Source organism: Typopeltis vanoorti, chromosome 23 (assembly GCF_054136105.1).
Source record: "Typopeltis vanoorti isolate ZY-2024b chromosome 23, IOZ_Tvanoo_1.0, whole genome shotgun sequence".
Taxonomy (NCBI): Eukaryota; Metazoa; Arthropoda; class Arachnida; order Uropygi; family Thelyphonidae; genus Typopeltis; species Typopeltis vanoorti.
The window spans coordinates 92333560-92350579 of record NC_143571.1 but is presented as its reverse complement, the minus strand read 5'-3'; the positions used below and the strand labels follow the sequence as shown (position 1 = coordinate 92350579).

The 17020-nt window shown below is 35.6% G+C and overlaps 1 protein-coding gene across 1 annotated transcript in view; it reads right to left on the bottom strand.

The window, feature by feature from the left end:
- The window catches only part of beta-Man (beta-mannosidase), a 386558-nt gene that overhangs the window by 227849 nt on the left and 141689 nt on the right, over positions 1 to 17020 (bottom strand). Inside the window, exon 7 of the mRNA XM_090413087.1 lies at positions 1927 to 2092. Within this exon, the coding sequence (XP_090269213.1) occupies positions 1927 to 2092 (166 nt within the window). The remainder of the gene's footprint in view (positions 1 to 1926; positions 2093 to 17020) is intronic.

The window sequence follows — 17020 nt, the reverse complement described above, 5'->3', positions numbered from 1 at the left end:
GAGATAGAACAGAAATCTTTCTAAGGAGTATCACAGATTTAAGGGAAGATTCTACTTTAGTAACTTGCATTTTATAACAGGATGACAAATATACTGGAGAGAGAGACAGATGGTGCTGTTATAAATTTTGTAAAGGCATCTGATAGAGTACCGCATTCTTGGCAATTTCAACATACTGTAGAAATTGCAGAGAATGAATAGCCCATCTAGTAGTGTATTGGTGGAAAGCAGTGAGTTCTGGAGCTGCTGCTGCTGTTTAATTCAGTTTTCCCTTGACATTGGTCTTCCCTATTCTAGTCTTGAATTTAAATTGGGAAGAACAATATCAAAAATCTCTCATGTGATGTTTTTACAAGAGAATTTGAATAAGTTGGTCAGGTAGTTGGAATAAAGGAATGGGAATATCATTCAATGTTGTTAAGTGAGAAGTCATGTACTTTAGCCAGAAAAGATGGGATGAAATATATGCTGTATTGGAGAAACATTTTGCAGTGCAGGAGGTGAGAGATCTGGGGTATCAGTGGAAAATTGCTGTCATACTGCAAAGGGCACTGACAAGTAGGGATAAGGAGAGTACCACTGAATAAGGCACTAATCAAGGCCACATATGGATTACTGGTCCTGGATATGGATGATGAGGAGAGAGAGAGAGAGAGGGAATACAGAGGCATATCACAAAGATTATTTCAGGAATGAGTACAAGAACAGATTATAGGAATGTGGTTTGCTGACCTTAGCAGACAGCAATTAGATATGACTGAGACATTTAGTTAGTGAGAGGAGTTTATTAGATAAATGTAAGCAAAATATTGCACAGGATAATGAGAAGTCATCCCTGGAAACTGTATGGGCATGTAAGAAGTTAAATGTAAATTTTTATTGGGTAATGAGTGGAATACATTGCCAGAATGGAGATAAATATCTCCAATATAGAATGTTTTCAAGGCAAGATATATGTATCAATATGTATGATAGTAGAGAGTTTGGGGGTCTCCCATGATGAGTCTTCTGACTCAATGCTAATAATACTAATACTAAAAATCAGGCTAATCCATCAATTATGATTCTGGCTTGCTGAGTGGATAGCAACTCTACCCACTTTTTTTCTCTCTTTCTCTCTCTCTCCAACTAACAGGCATTGGGTTCATAATCCATAGTAAGCATAGCTGTATGTGAATGCTTTTTTTGAGGTGGGAGGGGTTGCAGATGAATTTCAATATTTAATGAGAGACACTGGCTACCGGAGGAATGAAGTGGCATGAAAAATTTTCATGTTTGCTCTTTAAATCATGTTTCAGATTATCTAATCCTCATCCCATTCAGGATATTAATGAGCTATACGTTACAACTTTTTGTAAGTTTTTCTCTGATTGGCTGAATGATTAGTGTGCCTGCTTCTCCAATCAACAGACCGTCGGTTCGAATCCTGCAATGGGTATGGACGTTTGTGATTACCCTTATGGTGGGAGATAAATTTCATTGCCTGGTGTGGGACCACTGTCCCACTCATTGGAGGTCTGAAGTGGCTTGAAAATTTTCCATATTTGGTTTTAGAACAGAGTTTCCAGGCTAGGTAAAAAATAAACTAAAAATACAAAAAAATACATAAAATCGATAAAAATAGAAAAAAAAATCCTTAGCCCAGTACAAAATGTATTATAAATATGCAAATAACCTTTCATGGGTAGGAGCAGCATAAAAAAAAAGTGGGATACACATAAAAAATTATCAGGAAATTCAGTGATAATATCATATTGAAATCTTATATAGTCTATAAAACTGATGTTAATGTAAAGACTCCGTCCTCCCCCTCCCATACATCATCAATCATCATCACTAATAACTGCTGTACCTAGTTAACTTCCTGTATTCATTAATCAGAAATGACTATGAGTACTACCAACTCTTAATGAAACAAACTCTTACCTGGAGAATCAGGAATTTTTTCCTGAACTAATTCTATAGTTCGAAATCCAATTTTTAATTCTTTGGATGATACTTCTTGTTTATCGACATCTTCAAATGTAACTAATAATTTATACAAAACTTGATCACCAAGTTCATTTGGCCACCATCTCTTGATAACGATATTCTGCAAAAATATTAAAATCACTATTGTTTGGAATCATACTGAATCTCTGTATACCATTCTAATGCTATAGTTCATTTAACATATTCACAACATGTTAACAGATGTGGTCCAAAAGAGAATTAAAGTGCTTTGATTTTAATGACTTTAAATTTTAAGCTCATCTATGTGCATGGCTTAAAACAATTTTGTGCAGGCTCACCAGTCAGACAGATAACTTGCTCTTCACATGTTAGTATTGATGAACTCTAATGCAATCGCCTATTATACTATATTCATGTAACATAAAAATGTTACGACTACATAAACCTACTAAGCAGAGCTTAGTAGGTATATATAGTCGCATATTTGTTCCTGGATCTTGTCAGTTTAAAAGATACCAGCAGTATCTTTTAAAAGATATCTAAATAAATATATTAACTATTTATATATTAGTGTGTGGTTATCAGTCTGTGAAGAAAAAAAGTTAAAATTCATGCATTTTATGAGAGATAAGAGACCATTTATTTTATTTATTTATTTTTAATTAATAATACAGTTTTTTTACAATGTTTTCCCTTCCAACACTTATAATATGGCTTGAGTCACTTTTATGAAAAAAAAGCAAACCATTTCTTCATCAAACACTGAAAAAATTCAGTATCATAAAAACTTTCAGTAAATAAAAAAAACCTTAGGTCCATATACAGGGTGTTCGGGATAAATTTGACATATTTATAATTAATTATATTTTTCCGTAAGTTACATGTATTAACACACACTTCTCTTCATTTAAAAGTTTGGACCCTTCTTCATTCATATACAAGATGTCAGAAAGGATGGATAGCTGGAACCCACCTGAATCATGGAAGAGAATAACTTGTATCATGATGATTCGTGCCCGCCATCAAAATAAGGATATTACGACTGCTGCCCAATGCTCCCTGAATACAGTAAAAACAATCAGGCATAAACTAGAGACTTGCAATGGTGACTACGAGGATGTAGCAAGAAGAAAGATCCCTAGCAGACGATCTGATTGCGTTCGTACAGCAGAATTCCTCGCAAATCTGCAGGAACAGGTGTTGAAGAACCCTGGCATTGGAATTCGGGCTTTGTTCGTGGAGTTGCTAACTGTAGTCAAGCCCTGGATAACAAGGGTAGCCAATGGTAGGCCGTATGTATGCAGCAGGATTCGGCCCCTTGCCACACCTCTGGGAAAAGTCAAAAATGGTTGTCTGAACATTTCTACGACTTCACCAGTCCAAATGTTTGGCCTCCAAACTCCCCAGACCTTAACCCCATGGATTATTTTGTATGGGGTGCAGTTGTAAAAGACACCAATCGCACTTCCAGTAATACAAAAGCCCAGTTAATGGATAAAATTAAAACAGTTTTTGCGGCCCTTCCCAGGGAGACTGTAGCATCAGCTTGTTCGAGGTTCCGAAGCAGAATTGAAGCTGTGATCGATGCTAATGGTGGTTATTTTGAGTAAATCTTGTTGATAGTATTGTAATTAACTCTGCCTGTAATGTTTTTTTGTCAATTCATTAAATTTAATAGATACAAAGAAGATTTTCTTTTTCCTTACGAAACTGTCAAATTTATCCCGAACACCCTGTATATATATATATATATATATATATATATATATATATGGACCTAAGGACCTAATATTTTTTTTTTTTTTAATTTGAAGTCATTAGCCTCTATGTACAAGTAGCCTAGTTGTGAAGAAACTTCACATTTCTTCGCAAGAATATAATTAAGAAATTATATTTTTAATTTATAGGTATTTTTAATTTAATTAATAACCAAGTGAAAAAACTTTCTATAACTAGCTCTAATCCAAAGTATTTTAATAATAAGGTTTTACACCTTTTCACTGCTTGTATATATATATATATGGACCTAAGGTTTTAATATAATATAAAAATATTATAATTTTAATATCCACTATTATCAGTCAAATTCTTCATATTCCATTACTGAGTAAGAAATAAGCTAATTACTGCTGTCCACTGTGTAACTATTTTAGGCTGTTATTTTAAGATTAATTGGTTATCTCGTGGTAAAATGATGACTATCCTCTCACTGGTTACATTCCATTACAGCAAAATCAATGATAATGAATAAAATGATCCCTTGTAATGACCAGAAGCCTTCAATAGATGCAATAAGTACAGTAAGCATATAAAAAACTATTTACGACATAAAACATGAAATGGAATTAGCGTTACATAAATGCAACTGTCAATTAAATTATTTTCTGATTTTTTTTTTTTTTCACTTATCAATTAAAAATTCTCACTCATCATGGATGAGCAGAGATAGCATATTTTTTTTTTTTAATTTGAAGTCATTAGCCTCTATGTACAAGTAGCCTAGTTGTGAAGAAACTTCACATTTCTTCGCAAGAATATAATTAAGAAATTATATTTTTAATTTATAGGTATTTTTAATTTAATTAATAACCAAGTGAAAAAACTTTCTATAACTAGCTCTAATCCAAAGTATTTTAATAATAAGGTTTTACACCTTTTCACTGCTTGTATATGAGATATACAGTAAATGACTTCTGTTTTACTTCAACCTTGTGGATTCATTCAATCCAAAATACCCTTGGAGGGTAATGGATAGCAATGCTGTAGCTAATGAAGTTCTAACTGAGGCTCGGCTATTGCTGTTACCCTCCTGCCATGATCAGAGCTTTAATAGCTCAATAACACCTTATCCCTACACTGTCCTTTACAGATAACGGGGAAGATGAAAAGCATTCTCGCTTCGCCCCTTTAAGCCAGTCCTTATAAGGACTATAAGGACTTCAACCTTGTCCCGTGTGGTGGCTGTGATAAAAATAGCTCCACTGCAGCCTGTGCATGTTGTACAAGGCAACTAAAATGGGTACCTGGGGAGGGTAATGGATGACAATGCTGTAGCCAATGAAGTTCTAACTGAGGCTCGGCTATTGCCGTTACCCTCCTGCCATGATCAGAGCTCATAACTCAATGACAGCCTATCCTTACATTGTCCTCTACGGATAATGGGGAACATGAAAAGCATTCTTGCTTCGCCCATCTAGCCAAAAAAAAAAACAACCTTCAACCTTAGTTTCTCTTCTGGATCTGGCTCACACTGATGAAATTTTAATAATATTTATCTTTGGACTTGATTCTGGGGAGTAGAGTGGTTCTGCTTGGTGGTGGGTTTTTGCCTGCCACTGCGCAGAGCTACTAATGAGAATTTCATGAGTTTAGCAGTGATTCTTTTGAGTCCCTCAGTGTGATTTAGTGATCTTGTAGTTCACTCAGAGTTTTTGGAGAGAGGTATCATTGCACTTTAATAGTACCTCAATAAAAGTCGAAACTTTCAGTGCCTGTTCACTGGAACAAATCGTCTGAGCTCTGTTTTTTAGCGTGTTGATGACACCTAGTTTTTGTGTTGGGTGGTAGTATGGGTTCATGTGTATATACTGTCCCGTATGTGTCAGTTTTCGGTAAACAGTGAAGGAAAGATTGCCCAAGGGAAGACATGTGACAAGTGTGTCTAGAAATGGAAGTGTGTTGTGTTTTTCAATTTCAATTCTGAACTGTATGCGTTTGTGTTGTTTGTTTAGTTGGCTAAGGAATGTGTCTAATATCTGGCAGCCACGGGACCAGATTGCGAAAACACTGTCAACGTATCTAAGCCAGACTTTGGGTTTTAGAGGGGGAGGAATCTAGGGCAAGTTTCTCAAAATGTTCCATGTAAAAGTTAGCAATAGGGGGGGATAATAGCGAGCCCATGTCTGTGCCTTCTTTTTGTAAGTAGAAGGCGTTTTGCCATACAAAGTAACCCGACCATAATACATGCGCAAGAAGCGCCGTGATTTCTGGAGGGAATTTGTTCTGTAGGAGAAGGATTGTGCCAATGATTGGGACATTCGTAAAGAGGACAGAAACGTCAAAACTGACTAATAAATCACCCATTTCTAATGTAATGTCTTTGATGATGTTTATGAAGTGTTGTGTGTTTTTGATATAGGAAGGGGAATGACCTACCATCTCCTTGAGTGTTGCTGCTAATTTTTTGGCTAAGTGATACGTCGGGCTATCAATTCCTTCAATGATAGGTCTTAGCAGGGTGTTTTCTTTGTGGATTTTTGGAAGTCCGTAAATTCTAGGAGAGCGTGCATAATGAGGGAACAGTTTTTTTACTGTATCATCGGGCCATGTGGTAATTGATTTAAGTAGTTTCTCTGTTTTGTTTTTTGTTCTGTTAGTTGGGTTGTAGTTAACTAGTTTGTATGTGTTATTGTCAGAGACCAGCAGATTCATTTTTTCTATATAAGTGGTACAGTTTAAAATGACAGTGGCATTTCCTTTATCGGATCTGGTTATTACTATGTTTGGATTTGTTTTAAGTGATTTTTTCGCTGTTAATTCGTGTTTACTTATGTTGCTTGTTATTGTTTTGTTATGGTTTAAAATGTTCGCAGTTTCTATACGTATTTTTTCTGCTATGTTATTAAGTACGCATCTTAGGCCTCTTTCCATATTACAAATAACTTCAAGTTTGTCTATCGTTTTTAGTGCTAGAGCAAAATTTAAACCTTTATTAAGTATAGAGATTTCATCTTTGTTTAGAGCATGGTTAGATAGGTTAATTATGTTATTGATACCTGTGGGTGATTGGTGGCTCTTGTTGTTTCCTGCTTCTGGTTGGTCGTTCTTGTTCACTGTGGCAAACTTTGAATATGGCAGCTGGTTTTGTCGTTCTTTTAAATTTGGAAATTAGGTTTTCTTTCTTCGTTTGTTGGATGTGGTTTGCTGTGTTGTCCTTTCTAGAATTATCCAGATATCTGCGTTTAAGTAGCTAGAAAGCTCCGTTTTTTTTCTTTTAGTAGCTGGTTTTGTGTAGCGGCTAAGTTCTTTCTGGTAGCTTGGATCTGCTCTCTCAGTAGTGCTTTCTCCATGCGGTGGTATATTCTTTGTGCCTTTGTTGAAGTGAATTTTCTCTTTAGCCTGATGCAATTAGGAGTGATATCGCTGTCCCTACATCGTTTTAAAAATGCCAGTCGATTGATCAAATTTGAAACTTGGCTCTTCAGCTTACCATATTGGTTACATCGCTTGTGGGTCGAATCTCCATGAATTATCGTAATCCTTTCTTTTAGGGTTACGCTGTGATCAGCATTCGTTTTAAAAATTTTATGGAATTTACAACCATGTTAAAAAAACCTTTTTTTTATTATCCCAACGTTTCGATCATCACATCAAGATCATCATCTGGAGCATACACAAGTATACAGAACAAGCTGAGTTACATCATTAACTGTAAGCTAGAGAAACAATGATTTGATCACATGTTATTCTACTGGCATGACCTCTGGTGAAAAAAAAAATAATAATAAAAAAATAAAAAATAAAAATAAAAATAAAAATAAATAAATATGTAAATTAAAATAAAATAAAAAATAAATTTTTACATCAAGCTAAATTCTATTTTTACAAAGACAGGAATAAACATTCTTTTAGATGTTTTTCTTTCAGAAACAATTGGTGTCCTATTTTTAGTATTACAATTTTTATTTTTGATTTACAATACTGGATTTTCTACAGTCCTGTTTATAGTTGTTTTTGGTGAGAAAGGTCGAATATATACCTTCCAAATGTTTGGGATTTTTAAACCATCATTGTTGTTCAGATTGGGATGGTTGCTGATAATCTCACAGGCTTCCTTGAATTTCCGTTCATACCATGTTCTTGTGTGATGTAGACAGCTGGTGGTTTTCCAGTCAATTCTGTGTAAGGTATTCAGGGCATGATCAGAAAGGCCAGCTTCACCATAATTATTATATTTAATGTGTCGTTTATGTTCTTTTTGTCTAATAGGAACAGTGCGTCCTGTTTCACCTATATATGGTATGTTACAAGTACAATAAATCCGGTATACTCCAGGGTGAGCTAGTGGAGGGAGCAGGTCTTTGGATGAGTTGAGTAAGTTTTTTAATTTTGCAGGAGGTTTAAAGGTTGCTTTGAGGTTGTACTTTTGCAGTACTCTGTTTATTTTGTCTGATATTCCTTTAATGTAGGGAATGGTTATAGTTTTACTGTAGTCTGGTTTGTCTTTGTTTTTTATTGTGGTTTTGTAGAGAATTTTGTTTATAGCATTTTGGCTGTATCCGTTTTTTTGTAGGTTATTACGGATAATTTTAAACTCGTCTTTCAGTGCCTGTTCACTGGAACAAATTGTCTGAGCTCTGTTTTTTAGCGTGTTGATGACACCTAGTTTTTGTGTTGGGTAGTAGTATGAGTTTATGTGTATATATTGTCCCTTATGTGTCATTTTCGGTAAACAGTGAAAGAAAGAGTACCCGAGGGAAGACATTTGACAAGTGCATCTAGAAATGGAAGTGTGTTTTTCAATTTCAATTGTGAACTGTATGCATTTGTGTTGTTTGTTTAGCTGGCTAAGGAATGTGTCTAATATCTAATGAATCTGTCTAGCTACTTAAACGCAGATATCTGGATAATCCTAGAAAGGATTATGGACAACACAGCAAACCACATCCAACAAACGAAGAAAGAAAACCTAATTTCCAAATTTCAAAGACTAAAAGAACAACAAAACCAGCCGCCATAATCAAAGTGCCACAGTGCACAAGAACACCCAACCAGAAGCAGGAAACAACAGGACCACCAATTACCCACAGGTATCAATAATATAATTAACCTATCTAACCACGCTCTAAACAAAGACGAAATCTCTATACTTAACAAAGGTTTTAATTTTGCTATGCACCAAAAACGATAGACAAACTTGAAGTTATTTGTAATATGGAAAGAGGCCTAAGATGTGTACCTAATAACATAGCAGAAAAAATACGTATAGAAACTGCGAACATTTTAAACCATAACAAAACAATAACAAGCAACATAAGTAAACACGAATTAACAGTGAAAAAATCACTTAAAACAAATCCGAACATAGTAATAACCATATCCGATAAAGGAAATGCCACTGTCATTTTAAACTGTACCACTTATATAGAAAAAATGAATCTGCTGGTCTCTGACAATAACACATACAAACTAGTTAACTACAACCCAACTAACAGAACAAAAAGCAAAACAGAGAAACTACTTAAATCAATTTCCACATGGCCAAAAATACAGTAAAAAAACTGTTCCCTCATTACGCGTGCTCCCCTAGAATTTACGGACTACCAAAAATTCACAAAGAAAACACCCCGCTAAGACCTATCGTTGAAGGAATTGACAGCCCGACATATCACTTAGCCAAAAAATTAGCGGCAACACTCAAGGAGTTGGTAGGTCATTCCCTTTCCTATATCAAAAACACACAATACTTCATAAACATCATCAAAGATATTACATTAGAAAAAGATGATTTATTAGTCAGTTTTGACATCTCTGCCCTCTTTACGAATGCCCCAATCAATGACACAATCCTTCTCCTACAGAACAAATTCCCTCCAGAAATCACAGCGCTTCTTGCGCATGTATTATGGTATATTTTCGCGATCTGGTCCCATGGCCGCCAGACATTAGACACATTCCTTAGCCACCTAAACAAACAACACAAACGCATACAGTTCCAAATTAAATTGAAAAACACAACACACTTCCATTTCTAAGATGCACTTATCACATGTCTTCCCTTGGGCAATCTTTCCTTCACTGTTTACCGAAAACCGACACATACGGGACAATATGTACACATAAACTCATACCACCACCCAACACAAAAACTAGGTGTCATCAACACCCTAAAAAATAGAGCTCAGACGATTTGTTCCAGTGAACAGGCACTGAAAGACGAGTTTAAAATTATCCGTAATAACCTACAAAAAAACGGATACAGCTAAAATGCTATAAACAAAATTCTCTACAAAACCACAATAAAAAACAAAGACAAACCAGACTACAGTAAAACTATAACCATTCCCTACATTAAAGGAATATCAGACAAAATAAACAGAGTACTACAAAAGTACAACCTCAAAGCCACCTTTAAACCTCCTGCAAAATTAAAAAACTTACTCAACTCATCCAAAGACCCACTCCCTCCACTAGCTAACCCTGGAGTATACCGGATTTATTGTACTTGCAACATACCATATATAGGAGAAACAGGACGCATTATTCCTATTAGACAAAAAGAACATAAACGACACATTAAATATAATAATTATGGTGAGCTGGCCTTTCTGATCATGCCCTGAATACCTTACACAGAATTAACTGGAAAACCACCAGCTGTCTACATCACACTAGAACATGGTATGAACTGAAATTCAAGGAAGCCTGTGAGATTATCAGCAACCACCCCAATCTGAACAACACTGATGGTTTAAAAATCCCAAACATTTGGAAGGTATATATTCGACCTTCCTCACCAAGAATAACTATAAACAGGACTGTAGAAAATCCAGTATTGTATATCAAAAATAAGAATTGTAATACTAAAAATAGAACACCAATTATTTCTGAAAGAAAACCATCTAAAAGAATGTTTATTCCTGTCATTGTAAAAATAGAATTTAGCTTGATGTAAAAATTTATTTTTTTTTTAATTTTAATTTATATTTTTTTCATTTTTTATTTTATTTTTATTTTTATTTATTTGTTTTATTATTATTTTTTTATTATTATTATTTTTTTTCACCAGAGGTCATGCCAGTAGAATAACATGTGATCAAATCATTGTTTCTCTAGCTTACAGTTAATGATGTAACTCAGCTTGTTCTGTATACTTATGTACTCTTCAATAGTAAATTAATTGATGGGGAAACAGAATTAAATAAGGAAGAACTGGTACAATTAATAGATGACATCGAACCAAAGGGCAGGGAAAGTTCTGCTAAAGATTCTGATTGTAATGAATCCGTTAATGAATTCAGTTTAAAGAAATTAGCAGATTTGGACTTGGCAAGAAAGTTATTAACAGATAATGATCTCTCAATGGAGTGCTCCGGAAAATTCACGAGACAAATCAGTATTTGTTTAGCTCCGTATTATGAACCTAATAAAAAATTGCAGAGTAGTGGTAAGCAAGGTCTTATTACTGACTGCTTGATAACTAAACCAGCCGAAGCATGCAATAAGAATTATACTCATGACGTCCAAGAGATTTTAAGTAATGATGATGATGTCTGGCCACTTGTAAATAAAGAACATCTACGAAATGTTAGTTTTGAAGAGAGTGATGACGATTAAAATATACATTTTATTTTATTTTGCCTAAAACATTTATGCATTATGTGCAATGAAGTTTACGTACAATTTATAATTTTTTATAATTTTATGCTATGTATTTCTTTCATAGTTTATATGTTTTCTTACCTTATATAAATTACCTGAATTAACTAAAAATATATTTTTGTTGGATATGTCATTGTTTATTTAATCTTAAAAAAAAAAAAAAACATTTTGGAACCTAACCCTACTTTTTCTATGTCATTTAAGTCTCGCATAACGCGATATTTTTGTGGAACCCAACATCCGCGTTATACGAGGGTTACCTGTATATGAAAATAAAAAGAAATACAGCTAAAACCCAGTAAAGAAAGAATGGTGGATTTATTAATATGGGATGATGGAACTATTGCTATTCTTTTTTACAATTATTTCTGCATGGGAAATTCCATGGAATCCAAGGTCATCACAGGATATCTACACTATGCACAATAACTATCTTGCCTCCCCTTGAATGCATTCATAACAGAACTCTGCAAAAAATTCCATTCATTCAACACTTTGCATCCTAGTTAACCATACTCTTACTCAATTTTCAAAGATTGCTTGAGAAGTGCTAAAAAATTCCTTCTCCATCAATTCTGTAAACCCTGTTAGTAACATCAAGATTTCTATCATATCGCACCTTTCCTGCATCTCAAGTACAACTCTCAAACTTTCTATCTACAGGTAAAAAAAACAAACAGAAACACTGAGCTATCAGGTCGTGTTAGCGGTAGTTGCAATGCAGTGTCTACGATGTACCAAACACAGATGCAGTTGATATGCAAATGTATTCTTGATATTTCTAGGGATGTGTGTATAAAGGCAAACAGAGGCCTGCTGCCATTTATTGCATGTTACAATGGAATTCAGTGAGGACCTCAGTGACTTTTAAAGGGGTGTGATTGTTGGAGACAGGCTGGCAGATCAATATTATTATTATTATTATTATGGGTATCTCCATGGAGTCAGTAAACTCATCGCAGGAGACCCAAACTAGCAAAACAATATCTGTCATATCTCTTCTTGAATTCATTTACAGACGAAGAGACAACTAAGTCAGGCAATGAATTCCACTCGTTCACCACCCTCCAAGCAAAAAACTTTGTTCTGACACCTTTGTTAACCACACTTTTCCTTAATTTCCAGGGATGACCTCTTGTTCTTCCATCACTATCACACAGCTGAAACATTTCCCTGCATCAATCCTATAAAAACCTTTTAGTAATTTAAATGTTTCTATCATATCACCTCTTCCTCGCCTATCAACCAATCTCTGCAATCCACAAGCTCTCAATCTATCAATGTAGGGGGCATTTTTTATATCACTCACCAACTTGGTCACTCTTCTCTGAACCCTCTCCACAGCCTCCTCATCTCCAAGGAATCCAGGTGACCAGACCTGAGCACAGTAATCCAAATGTGGAAGTATCAATGCTTTATAAAGGGGAATAATAACCTCTTTATCTCTGGATGTCAGTGTGTTCCTCAACAACCAAGTAATCCTATGTGCAATCTTGGACACCTTAGCAATGTGTCCTCTGAACTTCATCTCCCTATCTACCAACACCCCTAAGTCCCTAGCCTCATCAATCTCTTGGAGTACCTTTCCATCAATGTAGTACACAGCTGGTATTCTTTTAATCCCAAAATGTATGACTTTACACTTTTCCACATTGAACTGACATCCATTATCTTTTGCCCATATATTTTATCCCATGCACTGCTAACATCTTTCCCTTGCAATATGTTCTGACATGGATGGCTGCAAGCTCACTTCGAAGCTTGTTATAATTGCCTAATCTGTAGTTCCGTATATACCCCTTCTTAACAGAAAAATCCACAGATTTTGCAACCTCCCAAGTCAATACCACATGATTGCTTTCACCAATTGGAGGTAACGAGGACACCTTACTTATGCATATAACCTCTGAACCAATAACCAGGTCCAACACTCTCACACCACATGACCAGAACAGCTGAAATTGCACATATCAGTTGAGTAACAGTCTCTAAGGTTATGTCAGCATGGCAGACAACAGGACAAACATCATCAGCAAAATGCAATAGTAGATGAAAAGAAATGGAACATTGTAACCATTATGCTTTCATGTTCTATCCTTACTCAACTCATGTCATCTGATATCATCAGTATTTTCCTATCTACTCTGTTCTGCTATTCCTAAAAATACTACATCCTTTGTACTCAGTTGCAGTCATGACATTCAACTCTGAGAGCAAGGTTTCACTAATACCAGCAATTTCAGGCCACAATGTATTTGGCAAAGCAAACTAACTCAATCGCTTTGTTTCTAACACTCCTGGCATTTGTGACATAAAAAGTTACCTACTCGCTTTTTCTTATACTTAAATCCACAGTCTGCTTGGTTCAATTTGGTAACTTTCTCTTTTCCTTCACACACACACACACACACACACACACTCAAAAATGCTTGAACCCAAAGCACAGTCCATCCATTCAGAAGATTCAAAACCATGCTCACTGACATTCATATCACTCTTATTAATCTACAAATCACTGCACTTAAATATGCATACTCAGTGTTCCCCCAAGATGATCTAGTTTCTGAGACTCTCTGCATTAGATATCATTCCAATAAACAATTTCAACAGATACCTGATGCCAAATCCATTCAAGTGCAGGTTATTTCTCTTACACAAATGATTTTCACTATCAAACTCACTCCACACATCCAAACTCTGACAACTGTTTCTTTCTATGTATCCTGTGCATTGAATCATTTGCCATCATCACCTTCTTTAACTCATTGCTGTTGTATCTCAGTAATAAACTAAGAATTTTTACTTTCTCACCTTTCTTTCTTTTTTGCTTCTTCTATCAAATAAGGAGAGATACAGTAAACAGATTCATACTGCATCTTTCTGTGTAATGTGTGATAAATTTTTTATAGCTTCTTAAAAACAAGAGCCGAACTGACCTACTTTGTGAGCTATTTATAGAATATAAGAGGAAAATTCACATTCATACTGAGACTTCCAGCCATGATCACTCTACAATGCTAGATGACATGTCAACTAGAGCTCTAGGAACAAACTTGTGCTTGCTGCTTTCCTTTATGGTGCGCATGCTTATCAGTTAATTGTTTACTAAGAAGATGAGTGACAGAGATGAAACATCAGTGTAATAAGCACTGATGTTTTAAGTGTGTATGTCTGCATAAAATGTATGAAATAGAAAAAGCTGAGTGACTTAGATATCAGTATCTGATTTCAATAGGTGCAGTAGTGATGACAGAAATGAATGAATACTGACACAGAGAAATAAGTATTGTGATTGAGGGTGAGGAAGACAGGCATGATGTGGAGATGAATATAACATTAAGGGAGTATAATATATTTGAAGGATGGTAATGATTGGATGGGTGAATGGTGAGTGAGAATAAGTTGCTTGGAGAAAGAGACAGATGTACTGAGAGAAAGAGAGAGAGAAGAAGTGGAAGGAAAAATGAATTCAGAAGCATGAAAGTAGAGATTCGAAGAATGGGAAGGCTAAATGATAAGAAGCAACCAAGAGCAGAGTGAGAGCGAGTTATGGGAACAATAAAAGAACAGAGAATACCAGAAGAAGAGCAGGAATGAGAGAAAGGAGAGAATGTGCAGGAGCAAGGAATGAAGAGATGACAGAAAGGTATGCAAGTGTAAAGTGCAGAGAATGAGAGAGTTGGGGGATAGAAAGTGAGGGAAACAAGTGAGAAAGGAATGAACAGAGCAGTCAGAGGTGTGATTTATGAATGAGGATTCAATGAAGTGCAAAATAGAATGACAGAGGAGTGCTCACCTGGAGGAATGACAGGAATCAGGGCTATGGTAATTAAGTGAGGTGACGAGAGATCTAAGGTTGTACAGCAAACGAGTGTTTGTGTGCGAGACAGAAGATAGTGAGTGAGTGTGTGAACCAAATATGATCATATAGAATTGAGGAGAAGAGCGTCAATAATGGATAGCATAATAGCAAGAATGCATTTGAGAAGAGAAGAGCGTATGCAAGGGAATGTATTTAAACAACGAAGGACATAGGCATCTGGAGAGAATGTTGATCTCAGCCAAGTGAAAGTGTTATGGCAGGGAAACCAGAGTTGCCATGGTGGGTGGGAGCAGAGGTGGCTTCTTATGGGAATAGTAAATTGGAAAATGAAAGAATGTATAGTGCAATGTCGAATCAAATGAAATCTGGAGGAAATAATAATAGGTACAGAAAAACTGACAATGCATTGTTGTTTCTTTATACAAATGTGAGGAGTATCAAGAATAAAGGAGATGAATTGGTGGCACCAATAGCCTCAGTGTGTCCAAAGATTAATGGAATCAGTGAAACATGTGAAATTACAGAAAACGATAAACTGACAAGAATAGAAGTAGAACAACATACAAGAGTGGTCTGAAAAGTTCTTGGCCTAACAATTAAAAAAAAAACGAGTTTATAATTTCAAAATAATTTTTATTTTTCAACATAATGTCCCTTAAGACTAATACATTTATTCCAACAATGCTCCAGTGCCATTATCCCGTACCCGTACTGGTTCTCAGTAAGATCTGCAAAATACCGCTCTACAGCTGCAATCACCTCTTGGTTCGAAGAAAAAAGGTGACCAGCGAGGAAGAGTTTTAGTTTTGGTAAGAGATAGAAGTCAGAAGGGACCAAATCCGAGGAATAGGGTGGATGTTCCAACAATTCATTGTGCAGCTACCTTAATTTTCCCATTGCCAAAACACCTTTGTGGGCAGCTGCATTGTCCTGATGAAAGATGATTTTCTTCATCTTCAAACTGGGTCTCTTCTCACAATTTTTTCATCAAGTCTGATTAAAAGATCAGAATAATATTCCCGGTTATTGTTTTATCCTTTTCAAAATAATTAATAAACAAAATGCCTTCAGCATCTCAAAATACCGATGCCATGACCTTTCCTGCTGATTGAACTGATTTTGTCTTCTTTGGCCCTGAACAACCAGCTTCTGTTCACTGTTTTGACTGCTGTTTGGATTCTGGTGTGTAATGGCAAATCCTAGTCTCATCTAGTAATAAATTGACACACAAAGTCAGTTTTATTCTTGGAGAGTTAAAACACTCCAAGCACTGTTCAGAGATATTCATGCGAGTGAGTTTTGAACTGCTATGAGCAAGCGCGGCACTCATCTTGCACAAAGCTTTTTCATTTGTAATTCTTCATGCAAAATACATCCTACAGGTTCTTTTGAAATGCCTATAGTCTCGGCAATTTCGCGCACTTTCACTTGCCGGTCATCCAATACCATATCGTGCACTTGATCAATGATTGCTGGTGTTTTTACACTTTTTGGATGTCCTTCAAGTGGGTCACCTTCAAAGCTGGTACAGCCACATTTAAACTCGGCAGCCCATTTCTTAATTGTCGAAAATAAATGAGAAGAGTGCCCATAAACTTTTATGAACTTCGAATAAATTTCTTTTGCCATTAAACCTTCTTTTACAAAGAATTTTATAGCCGCATGATACTCAATTTTATTCATTTCAAGGGATACAGACAACATTTTTGCTTCAGACAGCTGTACAAAACAAACTACTTGATAGAATGACTTGCAATTTCACATGGATGCTTATGACAGATGTACCAACTTAGGAAAAAAAAAAATCTTGCCGATAGTGTTGCCATCTATGTTTGAGGCTGAAACTTTTCAGACCATCCTGGT